This window comes from Monomorium pharaonis, chromosome 9, assembly GCF_013373865.1.
Source record: "Monomorium pharaonis isolate MP-MQ-018 chromosome 9, ASM1337386v2, whole genome shotgun sequence".
NCBI lineage: Eukaryota > Metazoa > Arthropoda > Insecta > Hymenoptera > Formicidae > Monomorium > Monomorium pharaonis.
Genome location: NC_050475.1, coordinates 8,680,115 through 8,700,973, shown reverse-complemented (window position 1 = coordinate 8,700,973; position 20,859 = coordinate 8,680,115). Strand labels below are relative to the sequence as shown.

Below are 20,859 nucleotides of genomic sequence, written 5' to 3'. Positions count from 1 at the left end.
CTGCAAAATAAATTTTCAAAAAGGTTTTAAAACTATTTGGTTTTTCATATTTTACGCAACAATTCCGAAAGTATTTTCTAAATATATAATATAAAATGTTGTAACAGAAATATTTCTAAAGAGTATCACATTCAGTAAAAAAATTTTGGAATATAGTGAATTTTGCAAAAAGCTTTTGCTTAAAGTAATATTCATGATGATGGAAATCCGCGAGCATCGTAACCAAATAGATACAGCGTATTTGTAAATAAAAGTTATACTGAATACTAATGAAAGAATTTTTTGAAAATGAAATTGATCTTCGAGATGAAAGTAAATAAAATCCCTAAAATTAATCTCCGAAATAAAAGTAAATAAAATGTGTTTTGATAGTAGAATTTTGTTTTATTTAATTTAAAAACGAACCTCAGAGACTTGACATTTTTTAAAATATTAAGAAAAAATAATAAATTTTAAAATACTTTCTTAGAATTGTCACTTTTTACTTATTGACAATATTTCGAAAATATTGCGAGAGTCATGAACATTTTATTATTGCATTTTGCAATTTTTATGAAATGTTTCACTTTTTAGTTAAAGCATTTTTCAGATATCTTTGAAAAATTTTAGTACGAGTATTGAAACGTGAATTAGATGCTAATTATTCCTTAAAAAAAAGTCAGGCACGACAAGGTTAAAATAATATCTGTTTGCAATCAAAGATTATTTAATAAATTATATTCGTTCCAGTTACGTTTTTGTCGTAACATCACCTGTCATTTCGGAAATATATTCCGATTGTGTGTGTCTCGCGAGCGTAATTATCAACTTACGTCAACGACATCGCAGGTGTCGATCCTGTTGTGAGAGATATCCAAGATCGAGAGCGCGTGCAGCAGACGGAGATGCTCGATGTCAGCGGTTTCTCGTAGATAGTTGTGCGACAGGTTCAGGTTGTTCAGGAACTTGAGGCTGTCTGAAAAGCAGAGGCACGTCAAAGTCAAGGTCATCTGGGATAATACCCGCTTCGCGACTCCGAGTCACCGAGATTCTCGATCCTCCGTATCGTGTTGTGCGAAAGGTTCAGGGTGTCGAGCTTCGTTAGGCACTCGAGATTCTCGATCCTACTGATGAGATTCTGGTGCAGATACAGGCACTTGAGTTCGCTCTGATTTTCCAAATTAGCAATCTCGCATATACCGTTGCTCTCTAGCCATAGACACTTCAGCCCTGTATACTTCTCAAGATTCTCGATGAAGGAAAATCCTAAAAAGTAAGTAAATTCCCAGTTAACATATCAATATAATTGATATGATTGAATGTCACACGTGCCTTTATAATGTAAGTACAGAACGTCGTTCAAATACGGTGTCTGATAGAGTTTGTGGTCCTTGCAATGCTTCCTGATCAGTTCTTCCGTCATCCTGAAATCATCCGTTATTAAATCGGTATTAATGTTCGGTGTTAATGTGTTAAATTATTGTTTCGTGAGCTTACCTAACACCATGCTTTTTTTCGTCGAAATTGTAAACCTTTCCTTTAATATACGTTTTTTTCGGTTCCTTCAACTCCTCCACGAAAGAACCGTCGGATTCCGAATCGATTTCAGTCACCGCCGTGTCATTCGTCACTTCAAACGTTTCATTTGAAAATTCTTCGTTTATCTTTTCGTCGTCAGTAGATTTATTTTTTGTTCCCTCGATGTCCGCGTCGTTGTAAGCATGCGTCGACTCTGACTCCAAAATCGACTGAATTTTCTCTAAATCCGTAGCTATAATTGTCTGATATTCATTCATAAGTTTCTTGTGCTCCTCTATCTCACTTGCGAGCTCTCTTTCTAACTCCTCGATTTTCAAGTTTTCGGTTATTTCGGATTTCGTTAGAGGAACTACGAAACTTGCCGGATTAATCTTATCTGGAAACTCATCGGGACCGTCAGAATTAACGGCGACATCCTTTGAAGTTTTCAGCTTACAAAAATTATTATCGGATGTATGAAAAGTATAATCATGATCGGTAACGATCCTGTCGATTTCCTTGAATTTTTTTGATAGCATCTCTAACGATTCTTTCTTTCGGTTTTCTATTTTTTTCTTTTCTTCGTCTATCTTCCTTAAAGTTTCCTGAATTTCGACGCGCGATCTAGGACGATCTGAATCTGTAATTTCAGCTAATTTCTGTAAATTGCTTTCAACAACATCCGAGATTGCGATCTTTTCAGTTACCGTACATGTTGAATTTATTTTATTTTCAGTAAAATCAATTTCTTCTTCATTTCTATTTGCACTTTTATGCTCTTTATCATCTTTTACTTCTTCCATAGATTTTTCTGACAAATTGTCATAATTCTCAATTGTCTGATTAGCGCTTGGCTCGGACGTCTCCCAATATGGAGTGTCAGTCAGTATTTTCTCCGCTTCCTCGATAGTTTTCATTATATCTTCTTTAGCTATGGCAGTCTCAGAAACGACGCGGCGATGTGGGAAAAATTCGTCTTCTCGAAATTTCTTAATTACATATTCGCTGTTTAATCGTATGGGATCTGTACTCAAGATTTCGCGGTTTAGTGAACGTTGCTGAAAATCTGCGGAAACATCGGAGCAGCTTTCGATAATTTTTCTCATTACGTCATCATGATCGTTCTCTATTTTTGCGGATAAGTCTTCTATCATTCTTTCCTCCGTCGAATCGTAATGTTCGTCGTCACTGGTGCAGAAAAGATTCTTGATTACCTTATCCATTTTTCTTATTTCTGTAATCGTTTTTTCGATATTGTCCTCCTCTTCGGTGCTTAATGTGGGCTCATCCTCTTCCGTATATTTCGAGAGATCATCTTTACAGTTATGACTTATAAAACTAGAATCCATTGTTGAAACTGGCATGTTTTTTACATTCAGTTCTTTTTGAAAAGAATCATCGATATTTATATGCGTAAAATTCTGCACAAACTTTATCTCTTTATTTTTTCTATCTTTTTCATCAGTTTTACAAGCAACATTGCGTCTTTCAGGAATGTCCTGCGAATCAACACAGACGTCAACCTTTTGCATAATCGTATTATTATCCTCTACATTTAGTCCACTAGTCAAGGAAATCCCTGAATCGACGAACTTTTCTTCATTATGTCTTGCTCGACATATTTTTTCGTACGCGGAATCAATGTTGACGAGACCTTCTTGCAATCTTGTCAAACTGTTCAAAGAGTTCACGCTTTCATCGTCCAATCGAGATTCGTCTTGGATCGTTTTCTCACTATCTTTGAAATCTTCTGCCTGAATTGTCTTGTCGTTGTAATCAAACTCATTGTACGTGGAAACATTACAGTTGCTTATACTAGAATTAAAGTAAGGATTTTCATAATTCACATCAAACATCTGATCGTAATATAAAGAAACTGACAGTGCGTCGTATTCATCGATGTCGTTTGTCGCTTCTATTTTCACACTTCCGCATAAATTTTCATATTTCTCCACTTTGGATTGGGCGTTCACGCTGTTGTCCAGAACCCCATGCTCTGCCAGACGAATCTTGATCATCTTTTTGCAAATACGAATCAATTAATTTATGAATTTTACAAATGCATATTCCGCGTAAGAAATAAGATATCGAAGTATTTTATATATGAAGAAAATTTTTTTTAGAATTTACTTTCCGAATCATGATAATTGTTAACTAACATAAACATTAATGAATTTTGATATAACTTTAATACAATTTAGCAAAATTTAATATAATTTTATTAATATAGTAAATATACGGTATGACGCTTTTAATTTTCTTCTAATTTTGTAAAGTGTATTTTTATGCGTAGAATTTCTCCTGAGGAGAAAAATTGTCTCTTAAATCTCCTTCTTTTTGACATTTAATTTTAAAGTTTTTTTGATGTCGATAAGTAACACATGATAAACACATGATATTCCTGTAAAAAAATTATAGACAGAGAATTGAGTTTGTGATTGAAAACACACTTTATGAATAATTCGCTTTAATTAAAAATTCATAGATAATTTTAATTATAGCAGAGAATGAGCAAATATTCTCTGTTTTAATTAAAAATTGAAATTATTTTCTTAAGTAATTTTAGTTATAGCAAAGAATAGTTTGTTATTGATCTTAGTATAAAAATATATGTATAAATTTGGGCCACATAATTTAATAACGTCTTGAATAAGAAGGCAAGAATTGTTATTAAACTGTTGGACTGAATAACTTATTTTACGCATTCGCAGTATGTTATAATTATCAATCATATAATTATTATGTTCCTACTTATATCAATACAAAAATTTTTAAAATTAAATAAAAAAAAAGGATTTGAGTTTTTCTTTTCAGAAAAGATTCTATGCATGAAAATACACAAACTTACAAGAAGAAAAATCAAAGGTGAGTGCGTTATTTACCATTGCATATTTACCATTTGTATTTAATAAAATGTTATTTTTCGAATCTTATTTTAGAAAACTAAAACAAAATTCTTCGAAAATTACAAACATGTAGTTATAAATTTTAAGAGAAAATAAAGAAACGTATTGAAAGATATGGATTGTCACGTTAAAACGTTACGTAATAAACAAGAAATGTCTGCGGTAGAATTTACCTTGTGCTCGGATACAGAGGATGCATTCGTACGGGTAACAGATGACATAGAAGAAGTTTGACCACGATCTTCCGCTAAAAGACTTCTGGGCGAGAGACCGTGTGGATTGTCCAGTGCTTTATCGTCGAGTTTAAACGCGCTCATGATTGCAAGAGCAGTCTTGTAATTGAATTCTTTCTCGGAATCTATAAAAACACGCGGATCGCGAATTCGCAATAGAACTGACGTGACCGATCATTGAAAACAAGAGCACGGCGCCATGGCCACCGTCAGTTAGAAGTTGTTTAGTCGATAGGCCGTCTCCGCGCTCTTCAAAGCGTACGCATATCGTAAGAAGCGTAAATATCATTTTCCAATCTTCGTCAGACGTAACTTTTTTTTTAACTGACCCACGTTAGACTTTATTTTGCCTTTACAGCGAATAGGATCCGCTACAGGTCGAATTCTCGCGGAATCTTCTAACTTCTCGATCCGATCTGCAATTTGCCCGTTGAATCTACATGCCATTGGGCCGGTCATTCTCGCGCTTTTCTCTCGCGGTGGAAACTGCATCGCATCTTAAATGCGCAGCCTCACGGAGAAAACACCGAGCAGATTGGCATAGATGATCGATCGCGCGCGCGGTATGCAAGCCGCACAATGTGCGGTTACGGGGTTGTCTCGTTCGCGATATCTATTCGTCAGCGATCTTCTCTCGCTTTGTTTTCGTTGCGTCTGGATTCACAACACACATATATGAGCGCCGCTTGTTTTTCCTCACGGCTTCAGAGATTCCGCGCTCGCCCCTGACTGGACATCGTCGTCGTCGTCGTTCGACGATGATGTTCGCGAATGATGCTATCGATATGATCCAGCGGAAAAGACGCGCGGTGGCGATTCGCAAATGCCGTGCACTTTCTGGGGGATCATGATAGCGGGGAAATCGCGACGCACCACACATATGGCGCGGAGTCCTTCCTCGCCGTGCATAGATCCTCCTCTTTTTTTTTTTTTTTTTTTTCTTTATCTTCCCCACCTCAAGGCACGGCGCACTACGGTCGTCTACTTTGCCAGACGCGTCTTTCTACGCAGTAACTGCGTCTTCAGGCGTCTTCCTATTGTCGTGATAATAGAAAATTTGATTCACACAACATTCTGTATTTCATTTTCTCGCTCGGTCGTGTTTCGTGAGACAACGTTTACGGATCTTTATAAATTTCTGTAATCTTAATCTGGGAGTGACCGCGTTTTTGTGCTCCATTTAGCCGCATTTCTGAATTTTTATTTCTACCGTTTAATTATTAGGATTAACTTACATATTTTTACATGTATTTTCTTTAATATTTCTTTGTGTACAATGTGGAGAAATGGAAAGCGCATGCACGCTTATTTCTATGGAATTTTATATATTTAAACAGTTTAATTTATCCACATAAACATAAAATCATTACTACCATATTATTTCAACGATATAACATATAACATTTTTAAATGTACCGTACTTAACATTGTATATAACATTATTATATGAGTAATTTTTAACTATCTCCACTTGTGTGGAAATGTTTTTAAAACATTACAACAATGTTTCGAAAAAATTATGTGTCAAATAATCCGTTTGAAATGTTTATACATCATTATTTTAAAAAGATATCGTTAAAAAAATACATATAAAATAAATATTTTAAATATTACTTAATCGCGTGTTTCTTAATATAATACATTTAAAAAATATACTAGTATGAATAAATGTATTATTAGAAAATTTTGAAAAAAGTATAAGTTTATTAAATAAAAGAGAGAGAAAGAGAGAGAGAGAGAGAGAGAGAGAGAGAGAGAGAGAGAGAGAGAGAGAGAGAGAGAAAATAATTTTTTATTTATACTGTGTGTGTGTGTGTGTGTGTGTGTGTGTGTGTGTGTGTGTGTTCCAATAATTTAAAAAAATGTAAAACGCATATTAATATAAAAAAATGTAATCTAGCGTAATGTACTAATAAACTAACAATTTTAATAAATAAATTATATAGAATATTAATATATTTTTATTTTAACAAATGAAAGTATATTTAATATAATTAAAATATATGCATATATAAATTTTCACACACACACACACGCACACACACATGTAATAAATTTAATAAGTTTAATGGAAATATTATAACTGATTTGAAAAAAGAAAAAACGAACAAAGAGAGAAGAAAAATAAAAAAAGCGATGTAATGACATTTTTAATATTTCTATTATTAACTATATTTCTTATTATAAAATGATAAAAATTATTACAGTTCTTTAATTAGTTGTAATACATGTAAGTGCAAAAATACATTTTGGTTAAAATAACCAGAACTTGTTACATTATACGTATATACTTACTCTTAAGTTAATGACGATACAACGATAAAGAGTACAATTCCAACATATAGGAAAGGAGAAAGAAAGCATGAGAACATAATCGACGCGACTTCATATCTCGATACTAACTGAACAGTCAATGTTGATGCAACCGGTTCGCTTGCATTGACAGCGTAGCAACCACTATTAATATTAATTCTTTTAGGACTGGATTGTCGCAATATTATACTCGACTAATCATTTTTAGATTATTATCTTATTTACAGCGTGTACAGCAGATTTTGAAAGAAATACGGTCTTCAAATCTAGGCCGCGCGCATAATTGCTGTCATTGCTTTGGTCCCAGTTACGCTTTCTCGATGTTTCTCGAGCGACCCTGCAATCACGATCGGTACAATAATACGCGCGTCTTACGTCACGGTGGCACGCACTTTTTCGCGGGTCGACTCGATGGTGAACGGTCCGGTTTCACTTGCAAGGCTTTCGAACATTATTGCGTCAAGATAGATACGCATATTTCAAACCGTTAGTCATTCACGATGAAAAATTCTAGTCCTTGCTCTAATTATAAAGGTTTAAGGCCATATAATAATAGTCACCCATAGAATTCCAGTGCGATATTTCTGGCGTCTAAAGAAAGCTTCGAGCGTAAGTTCAGCCGTTAGGCCATTGGTGATATCACGCAATCGGTATAATTTGTAATTGCACATACAGAAACTCAAGAAGCTTATACGGAAGTTGTATACGTGTACTAACACCGCGTTATTATCTCAGTGAGTTTCAACGTGATTGCCACGCGAGTGACGTTTGGCACACTGATATCTCTCAACGTTAATATTATTTAATCAATTAAACGGAAAATCACTCAGAAAACAATTCGGTTTCTGTCTTAAACGCGAAGCTTTGATTATTCTTATAATTTTATTTTTATATTAGATATTGCAATCTATGAAAAGAGAAAATTTTCAAATAAATACATATTTATATATAACTCTTTCCAGCATTAAATTATTTTGCTAAATCGTCATGTTCATTTGATTCTTAAAAAATACATACATACGAAATTAAGCGACCGATCGTCGATCTGTCGTTTCCACTTTGGGGCTTTGCCTTTCCGACTTTCATTCTCAGCTAAAAATACGCTCGAATTGTAACGCGATCAAAGATCGTATGAACAGATATGAATTTTGGCACCGGGCGAGCACTTTGCCTCTCGCGAGACACCTCGTGACCGTGACCTCGAGGATTCCCCACAGCGGCGAGCACGGACGCGGACATATGAATATGTACGGGGTGTACTAAAATCTCTGAGCTTGCAAGAGCAAATTTCACTAGAATACAAGCTGATTAAATTTTATTTCGATTAAAGTATTAAAAAAATTGAGCTTAAATAGTAAGTAATGTTGTTTTATTAAACATTTTGCTTACAATACGTTCTTATAAATTTCATACAATAAAAATTGTTTTACAATCTTTTTTTATAAAATTAAAGATACTTTTATACATAGAAAATGTCCTTTTTTACTCTTACTTTGAGAAAATTTCATAGAGACTTGTTTTACAGAGCTTTAAAATCAAACAGAAATTTGATGGTAAATTTTTCACGTCCATATCTATGTGACACCCCTTATATCAAGACGAACCCTCGTGACACGCTCCGGGATCGCGATTCGAATGTATTATGTAATTGACGGCGATCCTGGACGCGGGAGCTTCTCCGTGCCGGCTTTTTGAAAAACAAAGTAGCTGTGGGTGGCCATCTCCTTCTTCTTGCGAATGCAGGATTACACGTCAAGAGTGGAGGAGGTGGAATTGTATTTGAATACGCTTTGAATCGACGATCGGCCATGAGTGTCGGAACGTCACGCATGAAATTTGTCGATTTAAAGACCGCCGAAGCGGGAAGACTGTAGTCTAAGAATTACAAAGTATAATCGCTTATATCAGCTGATTACTGCTTAACTGTCAACGTACTCGATGTCTTAGAGAGTAATCCACATCTGCGCATGTGCATTCAATTGTCGTTGATGACGAGGATTTAACATATTATATCTTAAAGTAAGAGTCGTGCTTTTGTTGTAAATTAACAATTGCCGCAAACATTGCAAAAATATAAAAATGCAATTTTTCATCAAACATTTTTTATAATTTTTTTTAGCTACATAACTTACAATACGCAAAAAATTATATTACTTATTATAAATATATTACAAATGTAATTTCTGATTAAAACATTAATTGATGTCTTTTTATTATATACAATTATACATTTAATTCTTATATGTATAAATAATACGTATTATATTTTTATTGATTCTTAAATAAGTTATCAGATATAATATTAAAAAAATATATTTTATCAAGAATAATATTTTTAAAACAAGTTTCCTCTTTTACAGTTTTATATTATTTATAATTTACATTAACCGTTCATAAAATACGAAATAATAAAATCTACCCATAAATGCAATTATACGTAATTGATTTTATGTACGTTTTCCAACGATAATATAAAAAATATTGCATGGTTTCAAAACTTTATTTACATAATATAAAAATTATTTTATCTTCATGTCGAATAATCTTTTTTCTAGTTCAAGATATATAACCTAAGACAACCTAATCCGTTACGAAATGATTTGTAAATCATTGATTTTTAATTTCATGGTCCTCTAAAACCTACGAGGTGAAGAGTATTACCAAGTACAATTGAATAGGATGGCCTAAGACAATGTGTTTGACTCGCTGAACTTCACCCGCAGGCCAAGGAAATTCTTCACGAGAGATATAATACATAAACAAGACACTTTATGACCTTCAAGAAAAACTTCTTGAATACATCTAATCGAATAAAATTAAATAGATATATTCAATAAATGTAACAGCACACATAAAAGTAACATACAATCTGTTATATGTATAAAAAATGTAAATAAAATTTACAAAATATTTTATAATAAAAACATTTTAAGATTTATCCTTAATAATAGTAACAACAACAACAACAACAACAACAATAACGTATTGCTCAATGTTACCCCAATCAATATTATTATTTTATGTTATTATTGTTGTTGTTGTTGTTACTATTATTAAGTATAAATTATATATACATAAAATCTGCTATAGAATAAAAAATATGAAAATAATACATCGTATAGTGGTCGTAAAATTAAATTAAAATAATTCATTCAAATATCGTTTTAGATACTGTTCCGTTTGAAGGGTTTATAATAAAACGACGTCGAGTTGCGTCGACATTCCGTGCGTGGCGGGAAAACGTGTCTGTACTACGAGAAAAGCGTCTATTATCCTGTGATCACGTATCGAAATGAGCGAAGCCGGTACAGACGAAGAAGAATGAATGGCATAGCACGGACGAGCTTTAAAGGCGAAAATTCATGACGCGATAAAATCGCGCGACGATAGGTGTGACGCGATTCAGTAGTCGTCAAAGCGACATCGCAATAAAGCTCAATTTATTCAGCATTTTTGCGATATCGCAGTTATTAGTGTTGACAAATTGTAATTGATTAAAATGAATACTAAAACTGTAAGTTGATCAATATTAATTTATAATCAAATTGATTTTCATTTACTCGTTATATTTAAGCAATTACTCTGCATAGAAATTAAATTAAAAATAATAATTTCTATAACCTATAAAGTTTTCTGCTTAAAGTTCGGTATAAATTCTCGTAGAATAAAATTCTGCAAAATATTCTGCAGAAAAATTCTGAAGGCGAAAACTTTGTTGAAAAATCTGTAAAAACTGCAAAAATTTATGCACAAAAATATGCAATTTTTATGCAGTAATTTTTGCATAATTTTTTTTTACGGGTTTCAAGAATTTATTTAATAAATTTTTTTGTGCATATTATTAAACAAAAATCTTTTTATATATGTATTTATATATATAATGTAAAAATTGTAACTTGTGATGTGATATTATAGTGACAATTTAATAATCATTTGTGTGTATAATATAGATAAACGAAAATGAAGAATCTTATATTTGTGGCAAATGTATGGAAACGGTTTTGTTTTCTTACGTAGCTCAACATCCTTGCTCAATAAATTGTGAAAAAATTGTAATTGATGATCAGGGATTATTTTTTGCAGAACCAACAGGTAATAAGATAGTAAATATTGTTACGAGGTTTTAGTTAATATATGCTACATTATATTTTTCTTTCTTTCATATGCTGTATACCTATTAAGAAAACACATCACAAGAATGTAATATTAGTTCTGATAATATTGAAAATATAAATACCAACAATGTTAGTACGGCTACAAGAAAAACAATTAAATCTGCAGAAGAACGCCTTATAGCAGAAATACAAGCCAGAGAACCATTGTGGAATTATACTTTACCAGTGCAGCAAAGAAAGAAATCAATTAAGGATCGCTTGTGGGAAGAAGTTAGCGTTGCAATGAACAGTAATATTATACATTAAAGTGCCATTTTTTTATTGTTTTTATTTAATACATAATTAATCTAACCTAACTTAACAAAAATTATACTTTAGGACACTACTCAGTAGATGAAGCAAAGAAAAAGTGGAAAAATTTAAATGATACATATAAAAGATGTTTAGCTGTTGAAAAAAATAGAAAAAGTGGATCTGCAGCTGTAAAACAATCAAAGTGGCAATATTTTGATCAGATGAAATTTTTAATGGATATTGATCTGGGATTTAATGGGTAAAATTTGCTTATATTTATTTGCATTAATTCAATTCATGAGCTTTAAAAATATTTTATAAATTTTTGTTTAGAATTTTATTAGTTCATATATATGTATTTTCTTTTTTTACATTGTTTAGACAAAATATATCCAACATATCTGATGATACTGAGAACAATTCTATTTATGATCTAGAAAGTGATAGTTGTGAAAGCCGTGATATGGGTAATACTTTTTTACTGATTATTTATCTATATATTTTTATAATTAAAACTTTTAATTTTTAATTGCAACATTTCTTTCAGCAAATAACAAGAAACCGAAAATTGAAAGTGCATTAGAAAAAATAGCTAATGCTTTAGCAAGTCCAATACCGAGAATTGAATTTCCTCCTGCTCCACCTTTGTTACCACCTTCAAGTGAGCCAAAGGAGATTGACGAAATAAAAGGATTTACTTTTTTTTTAGAAAAAAAATTACGAGATATGCCCAAAGAGAAAGCAAGTAGAACTATGTTAAACATTCATAAATTAATATTTGCAGTTGAATATCCATAAGCTTTATTAATTAAATTTTCAGAGATATTTTTAAATATTGTTAAAGAAATATTTATAGATCTTTATTCCTTAGATTTACCAAGTTTTGTTTTTTTGTAACTATCAATTTTTAATATTGTTAATTTTTTTTAATAAAAATATAATATTTTATAATGGAAATAGGAACAAAGCAATATTTCTGACAATATTAAAAAAAAAGTTAGAAAATCTTAACATGAGAGTGGAGATAATAGTTCTTATAGTTATTGTGTTAGTTGAAAGAATCTGCAGTTTTGTTTATTATTTTTAAGTTATAAAATCATAAGTTCATAAATTTGTTAATTTATAACAATATTAAAATGTATTTTTCAAAAATATACGATACAATATGAAATTCATATAAACTATATAATATGTATATTATATAATACAATTATTACAAATATTTAAAACTAATTAATTTATAAATAATTATACTGCCATGCAATTAATCCTTCATTGTTGAAGTAGTCACAGAATTTTTCTCGTATTTCAAAGGCTTCTCGCGTACTCGCATTATTTCCAATACGATTAATGTCCTGTAAAGCCGATCCATCATCTATTATTCTTCTCCAAGACCCTTCAATTATTCCATCTTCATTCTCTCTATCCACTAATTCCGTTGTTACATATTTTGATTTTAACTCTTCATTTTCAAGATCTTCAATTCGTAACCAATTATGAAGGCATATAACTGCCTGTGTAATTTGTATAACATTTCTTGGATTTGATAAAATTGGCTTTCTAAATATTCGCCATCTACTAGAAATAATGCCGAAGGTATTCTCAATGGTACGTCTAGCACGAGCTAGACGAAAATTAAACACTTGTTTCTCTTGTGTAGTTACATTCTTTCCTGGGTAAGGTCGAAGTAAAAATGGCTTAAGAGGAAAAGCTTCATCTCCGACAATACAGTAAGGTAGTGTTGGTCCATTGTTGAATGCTGGTGATGCTGAAGGTACATTCATCGCATTATTTTCAAATTTTTTGCCAAAATTACTCTCCTTGTAAATACCTCCATCACTTCTCCTTCCATGCGAGCCAATATCCACAAAGGAACAAATATACGATGCTGTACAAACTGCTAACAGAACTATACTATGGCTCCCCTTATAATTATAGTAAGACGAACCAGCATTTCTTGGACACTAGATTAAACATATAAATATTTTAATTAAAAACATTTTTATTTACAATTTTTTTAACATACCTGAATTACTATATGCTTTCCATCAATTGCACCAATACAATGTGGAAAATCCCATTTGTTGTCAAACTCCTCACTAATTTTAATCCACTTCTCTTCATTAATCTTTGACGGCAATACAATAGGTTGCATATTTTTCCAAATTGCTTCACAAGTTTCATAGATGATGTTAGCAGCAGTTGTAATACCAACTAAATATTGGTAAGACATGGAAGTTATGGAATCACCAGATGCAAGAAATCTAAAATTAATTTTTTATAATGTAAATAAATGTCAATTATTTTTAATATTATATATGCTACATGTACACTTAATTGTATTATACCTTAAAGTTAACACTAAACGTTGAGCTGTTTCAATAGGTTCTCGTATAACATACTGTTTATATAAATCAGCTCCAACTATTTGTAATAAATTTTCCAACTGTGTTGCAGACATTCTCAAGTAATTATGAAATCGTAAGTCTTCTAATCGTAAAGTAGGAAATACTGCGTTAAAAAATCCACTTGTTTCTCTTATGTTCAAAATAGGTGCTATCCAATACTTCTTTTTCTTATATTGTTTTTTTTTATTACTCATTAAAAGTGCAACTGTTATAGCAGCTTTCCTCTTTCGATTCACTTCATTATTGATGTAATTATTAACACTTATTGTACAACACTCTATGTACCATTCATAATATGGTAAATAGTAATTCTTGTACCACTCCGAATATTCCAAACTTTCTAAGCAATACATAATGACAAATTAAATAGCACAATTATATTATTAACTTTGTTTTTAATTTTATTATAAATTAGTTTTATAAACTATGGATCAACAGCTATCGCGCGATTTTGTCGCCCCATAAAAAAGATAGAAAGGGATTTTTGACCAGCGACGTCGCGATCGCGACAATTTAATCGTGTAAACTTTTGTCGCGCGATTTTATCGCGTCATGAATTTTCGCCTTAAGTCGTACGTATAAATCGCTTCAATTTATAACGGGTAACGTAATATGAATTTTTGTAAATTATTATTATTAGAAACTCGAATTACAAAAGTGGATTTTCACTTGAAAATCTATGTAAATGTGCGACGGAGCCAAAAGGCTCCAACTCTCCTTACTGTACTTTTCTAAATTTTCTTTCCATTATCTTGATAATTTCAACGGTAGTCGAATTCCCATTAATTCCGTGTCTTTTCGCAAGGATACTCCGCTCGAGACAACGTGTTTCTCACTTCTCACGCTGCTAGACGTCTGAGCTGGTGTAGAAGCCTCGTCGGCTGTCTCGTTGGTTATGCTGTTTTTATAACCGAATACCGGCGAGCCTAACGCTGCTGCAAGCCGATCCGTCTCTCTAATGTTCACGATGCAGTGTAAACCGTGCAGCCGCGACGACGCGCTCTGCGGAAAATTTATAAATAATTGATAGACGGCGAGATGTCCGAGAGCGCGGATGTCCACAGCTTGGCCCTGAGACTGATGGATTCGTTTATTGTTTATATAGCGATTTTCTTCGGTTGCCCACGGCGACATAGGCAATCATAATGGTTGCATCGCCATCGCGCGCCGGCTTTTCTTTCCATAAATTTGAATAACATTCTCACTTCCTGCGCCGCCAACCAATGTCGCGACACGCGTCTCTAATACAAGATGACCTCGTCCTTAGAAAGAGGGATCCTGCATTAGGCTGAATTAAATATAACCCTGCAAATATCATCAATTGCCATCCACGATTTATTTTCTATACAAGTGCTTTTCTAAATCGTCACCTATCGCACGTCGAGAAAATGTACGGCAGTAAACGGAATTAAAGTCATTTGCTGAAGAAAGGGATACATTTAAATTTATTTCTGAAAATCTATTTTTTCATCGCGCTTCAACCTCTCGTAAAATGAGAAAAGATCTGTGTTCGAAGAACTCTTTTTTTAAATTTATTTATTGCCGCGGATATTTGCATTTTCTATAATTAACTTGAATTTCTTTTTAAAGACATGTGAGTTCACGGAAGGCGTGCGTGCGACGTTTCCGTTATCTTATTATGCAATCCGGTACTTTCCGATGAACGAATTTCGTCACGCGGTTCGCGTAAGAAATCTCGCGGAAGAAATCATAAATCCCGGCGCCCTGTTTCGTATTTTAATGGGCCCCTTGACGAAATTCTACGGACAGGCCCGATTTGAAAGTCGATCGGTGAGAAAAATCTGCAAACACGTGGATCACATTTTACGATACGTTCCTTTTCTTCCTCGGCCACGGAATTGATTCCCGACGATTCGTTTATCTATTCTTTCACGCTATTTCTCTTGTCTCATGATATGATGAGTTGGGGTAATGTTACGTTCATTCGATCGATCAATAAGTTTTACGACTTTAAACATTTTAAACAAGTCAAAAATGTTGTTTAGATTTTTCTCACTTTAAAATTTATAGTAATAAATGGAGTTTAATAGTATAAATTGAAAATTATAAGTAGTAAATTATTAAAAATTATGAGATTTACATTTCTAGATTTTAATAATTTTCTCGAAACATTATTTTTCAAATTATGGCCACGATAATTTAAATATGGTTTATTCGATCAATTTGAAAATTTAAACTAATATTTTTAATGACATTTGGATCATGGAGATTTTTTCCGATTTATAAGTTTTTTTAAGTTAAATAAAAAGAAAAACAAAATTTTTCAAGAACGTGCAATTTACGTGTGTTGAATGTGTCTAATTTCATGAAAAGTAAATTTTTTTTCAATTTTTCCCGGGAACTGAACATTGACAAATATTAATCATTAAATATGTCCAATTTCAAATCAAAAGTTTGGATTATTATCACAAATAAGAGAAGCAGTAAAATTAATCAAAATATGCACCTAAACAATTGACACAGTTTTGCCATCTTAATGATTTTCTATGCCGACAGCGAAGAAGCCCGTAGAACAGTGAAATCGTGAAAAACTTTTTTACAGCTTGTTGAGAATTGAATGTTATTCTTTACAAGAAGTGGTTCAATGCCTGAAACAAGTGGTAGTCTGTTAGTGTAAGGCGTAAGGTCTGGTGAATATGATAAGTGACAGAGAATTTTCAAGTCCAGTTCCTGTAGTTTGAGCAGCGTTGTTTATGCAGCATGTCATCGAGCGTTATCTAGCAAAAGGATCCGTCTCTATTAATCAATCTTGGCTGTTTAATTGCACGTTCCTTCATCATTTGTCTAATTGTTTGCAGTAAACATCCGTTGTAATTGGCTGCCCAGGTCTTATGAAGCTGTAATAGATAATACCAGCGCTGGACTGTCAAACAAACACCATTAGCTTTCTTTGATAAATAATTATTTTGTTTTGGACCGTGTTTCTATGCTTTATCTTTGTTCAATTATTGTGCTTGGTGATTTTCGAAGAGAATTTATTTTTCACGTAACAATGTGATGTACTTAGAAATTGTTCGTCTTTATGCCGTGACGGCAAAGAAAAGCCAACTTTGAGATGATTTCTCTTCTGATGCTTGTTTAATTCACGCGAAATCCATTTAACCGCTGCTTCTTTATCTTCCGGATTTGTTTCAAATGATCCAATATCGTTGGAATCGTAACGTCAGATCTTCCTGCTAATTCACATGTACTTGAGGTGTATTCGGTTCCGCTACAGCTTTTAGCTCATTATCCACCTTTGATTTCAAGTCGCCCACATGGCTCATTTTCAAGATTAGAATCACAAAATAAAACTTCTCGAATCATCAACGTCCCAGGTAGCAAGGTGTCATCCACTCGACGTCAATAATTCGTCATTTCAAGTCGTGAACGTCATGTTACCAAATTAAGACGTAATAGTAACATTATTTTTTGACCTATTAATTACGTCAATCATTTATCCATCCTACAACGTATTTCTGACGTCATATTCTTGACTAATTAATAACGTCAGTTAATTGATCATTTTACGACGTATTAATAAGGTTTTATTAGTGACTAATTACTGACGTTAATTATAATTCTCTGTAATAATATCTACAACATAAACTTTTTGAATAATTTTTACGTTAACCGGTTCGTACTTGACTATTATATGTCAATTTCAAAGTTAACTATAAACTTAACATTAACTATTAATAATAATTATTTATTTAGTTTATAATTGCAAAAATAATAAAGTATAATTTTTAATATCGTTAAGGTAAAACAAAGTACGTTAGTTTTATGACATTTGGGCTATGTTTCAAAATTACTGTCAGTACACAGAGAGAACTGTTTTTTTGAATGTAATATATACCAAGGTAGCAAACACGAGTCATTTGACGTCAATTTTGGTCATATTGATACGAATGACGTCTTATGACCAAAATACCACCGTGACGGTATAATGACGTCTTTATGATAATATATTTTGGTCCTCTTTTTCGCCGTTAATCCGTAACGTTAATATGACATCATAATTTGATCCTGCTTCTTGGTTAACAAATATAATATTTTTGATTTTACGTTGTTATTTCTTAATTAATGTAAACGTAATCAAAATAACATATATAAACAAAAACTTCCAAAAACTATTAATCATTATTTAAAGATTAACTAATAAGCAATATTATTAATAATTAATATAATATTTTATATAAGGTATTCCAAAACATGTAGGTCAACGCTCGTAAAAAGATAAAAGGGATCGAGATGAACACAAAGTCCAATGCTGTTTTGAGTTATGTCCAACAATAATCGAGATATTAACGTATGGAATCTGCAGCAAATAATCTCATTAATTTCTATCGTAATTGTAAACAGTAAATTAATGAAAGCTTATCATACATTTACGATAGATTATTTTTTCCGTGTTATGGCTCGAATTCTCATTCGCATAATTTGAAAAATAATACCTCAATTATTGGTGAACCTAACCCAAGATCTAACCTAAGACCTAACCTAAGACAATATTGGACTTTTATGTTCATCTCGATCCCTTCTATCTTTTTACGAGCGTTGACCCATATGTTTTGACACCCTGTATAAGTAATACTATCAATATTTTAGAATTATCCCAGGCAGCACACAATACTTATGATAAATATTTATTAATATTTATTTTTTTCAAAATATTATATAAATATTTTATACAATATTTATGGAAAATAAAAAATAAAGCTTTGAGTAAGTAATATTTTGTAATATTTATAAATATTTCATAAATATTAGAAAAATATTTATGATAAATTTTTATGATTTGTTAAATCTAAGACCACAAAAATATTTATAAAATATGGATAAATATCGATAAATATTGTGTTATCTCTAGGATATAACTTAGCTTTATCAAAAAAACAGAGCAAAAACATTTTTATAAATTATTCCACATGTTATTTCGCATATGTAAAAATCAGTAAAAAAACTGTAATTTATATTTATTTATAAAATATTATTTAACTACACGTTTCATGTTTCTGACATCTATTGAACTGATCTACTATAACAAATATGTATATACTATAACAGTATACAAATATGTTATTATCATAACAAATTATTGATGTCAATAATATGAAAATAATTATTATTTTTGTTGTAATTTTAGATTAATCATTTTTTAATTAATATAGTAGATCTAAACAAATTTTTACACAAATATTTATTAAAGTTTTATATATTTATATATTTTATATTAATAGGATAAAGATGTCAATTATAAGACAAATTTTTTGAAAGTTTATATTTTCTTTGAATTTTAAACTTAAAATTTCTTTAAAATTTTGTTTTATAACTATAATATTCAAGTTTTATTGCTAAAATATATTATTGGTTTAAGTATTTTATTTGCTATAATAATTTTTTCAAACTTGAATAATTTATCCGGGACAAATGTTTCATATAAAAATATATATAAATATGTATAAAATATATCTATATATGTTTATACTAGTTTCCTTTCCTTTGTAAAATTTCCATTTCATATAAAAAAATAATAGTTATACTGAAAAGTCAGAATCTAATTATATATATTCCGGAATATATGTAATTATATATGGACAATTTTTCATACGTAACTTTTTTTAAAAGAAACAGTGTAAAAATTATTTTTTAAATTAGTTTCTGTCTTTTCAGTATAACTTATTTTTTTTTTTATCAAACAGAAGTTTCACCAAAGAAAAAAAACTAATTTACCGAAAGATAATTTACAGAAACGAAAGCCAGCGGTACATAATGCTTGTTTTCGCGCTGCATTGCTTACTGGATGGAAATATTCTGTTCTGATGCATTTCTGAAGATGAATGAAAATGCACTAATCAGAGCGGATTATTTCCATCTAGCAAGCAACCCAATACAAAAACAAGTGTTGCATATAAAGTCTTGGTCATGATTTAATCGTACGTATTGCAATTGGTTATTTAGGATCATTATTATTTAATATTTCAAACTTCATAATTGTTACATAATTTATAACATTTATATTATTCAGTAAAAAATTATTATACTAACATTTATATATCTGTTGGTGTTTGCTAAGAATTTTTTAATAGGTTTTAAGTCGCTTTTTATGAGTCTGGCTTCAAAATTTTTTATATTACATCTGTGTGTATATATAATATAATAATATCTATAATTTTATATCTATTTTTATATTTTACATCTACGAATCCAATGTAGTAAATTTAATCTTTAAATAGCGATGCAATTTGTTTGAAACTTAATTTATACTCATTTTTGAGATTACTAAATAAATTTAGATATAAGTTTACATTGCAAAATTTAAAACAACGGATCTATTTACAATGGAATGCCTTTAACTTGTTTCGTATATACTTGAGTTAATGACACAAATAAAAGTTCTAAAGATTATTCTTTTTACAATATATGATTTATCAAAACTATTTTTTTTTAAACTTATCGTACATAAGAAATCTATTAGCTATTTTATCATTTTACATGTTTTTGTAAATACTTTCTAAATATTGTATAAATATTTTTGTAAATATTACGTATATATATTTTGTTCTAATATGTTACTAATTTAAATTAATGTAGTAAATTAAATGTAAGTTTATTTATGAACTTCAAAAAAGGCGAAATCGGAAAATTTAAACCTAAGACCTAATATTTAAAATATTGAAGTTGTATTTTTAATAATGCAATTTTTAAGATTAGAAATGAATTTAGCGACTTTAAAAACCTATATAATAAATAGTATGCAAATTTTTTTAATTTTTAAAACTTTATTCCGCTATATAAATCCGCCATTTTGTTTTTCAATAATTTGATTTCAAATTCATACAGCATATCATGAAAATTTTTTTAATACCAAATTTCATCAAAATCGGATTATTATTTGTTAAATAAAAAACCTCATTCAAATTTGGATTAGTCCGTCCTCAACAGATTAATAAATAACATTCTATACAAATGGATGCAGAGATGATTGATGAACCGAAAAATGCAAATCTCTTGTGTGAAAATAAAAACAAATGATTGAAATAAACTTGTAAAAACGTAGTAATTGTAAAATCATATACCGAATTGCATT

The 20,859-nt window shown here is 30.9% G+C and overlaps 3 protein-coding genes across 4 annotated transcripts; 1 reads left to right on the top strand and 2 right to left on the bottom strand.

The window, feature by feature from the left end:
• Positions 1-433: 433 nt before the first annotated feature.
• On the bottom strand, positions 434-6,153 carry LOC105837920 (centromere-associated protein E). The gene is made up of 5 exons (XM_028193458.2): positions 4,577-6,153; positions 1,477-3,515; positions 1,312-1,403; positions 1,024-1,245; positions 434-955 (listed from the first exon to the last, which is right to left on the bottom strand). Exons 1-5 carry the CDS (start codon positions 4,718-4,720, stop codon positions 804-806), a joined length of 2,649 nt encoding a protein of 882 aa, XP_028049259.1. The 5' UTR covers positions 4,721-6,153; the 3' UTR covers positions 434-803.
• A 4,157-nt stretch (positions 6,154-10,310) lies between these two features.
• On the top strand, positions 10,311-12,510 carry LOC118647313. The gene is made up of 6 exons (XM_036291969.1): positions 10,311-10,463; positions 10,900-11,041; positions 11,132-11,353; positions 11,443-11,617; positions 11,740-11,825; positions 11,906-12,510. The coding sequence occupies exons 1-6, from the start codon at positions 10,449-10,451 to the stop codon at positions 12,154-12,156; spliced, it is 891 nt and encodes a 296-aa protein (XP_036147862.1). The 5' UTR covers positions 10,311-10,448; the 3' UTR covers positions 12,157-12,510.
• LOC118647312 (protein ALP1-like) lies at positions 12,295-14,313 on the bottom strand. 2 transcript variants are annotated; one of them, XM_036291968.1, is made up of 4 exons: positions 13,707-14,313; positions 13,385-13,622; positions 13,190-13,322; positions 12,295-13,126 (listed from the first exon to the last, which is right to left on the bottom strand). In XM_036291968.1, exons 1-4 carry the CDS (start codon positions 14,117-14,119, stop codon positions 12,597-12,599), a joined length of 1,314 nt encoding a protein of 437 aa, XP_036147861.1. In that variant the 5' UTR covers positions 14,120-14,313; the 3' UTR covers positions 12,295-12,596. The 2 variants fall into 2 exon arrangements, with proteins under 2 accessions (XP_036147861.1, XP_036147860.1); XM_036291967.1 differs by having other exon boundaries at positions 12,295-13,322; positions 13,707-14,311.
• Positions 14,314-20,859: the final 6,546 nt, after the last annotated feature.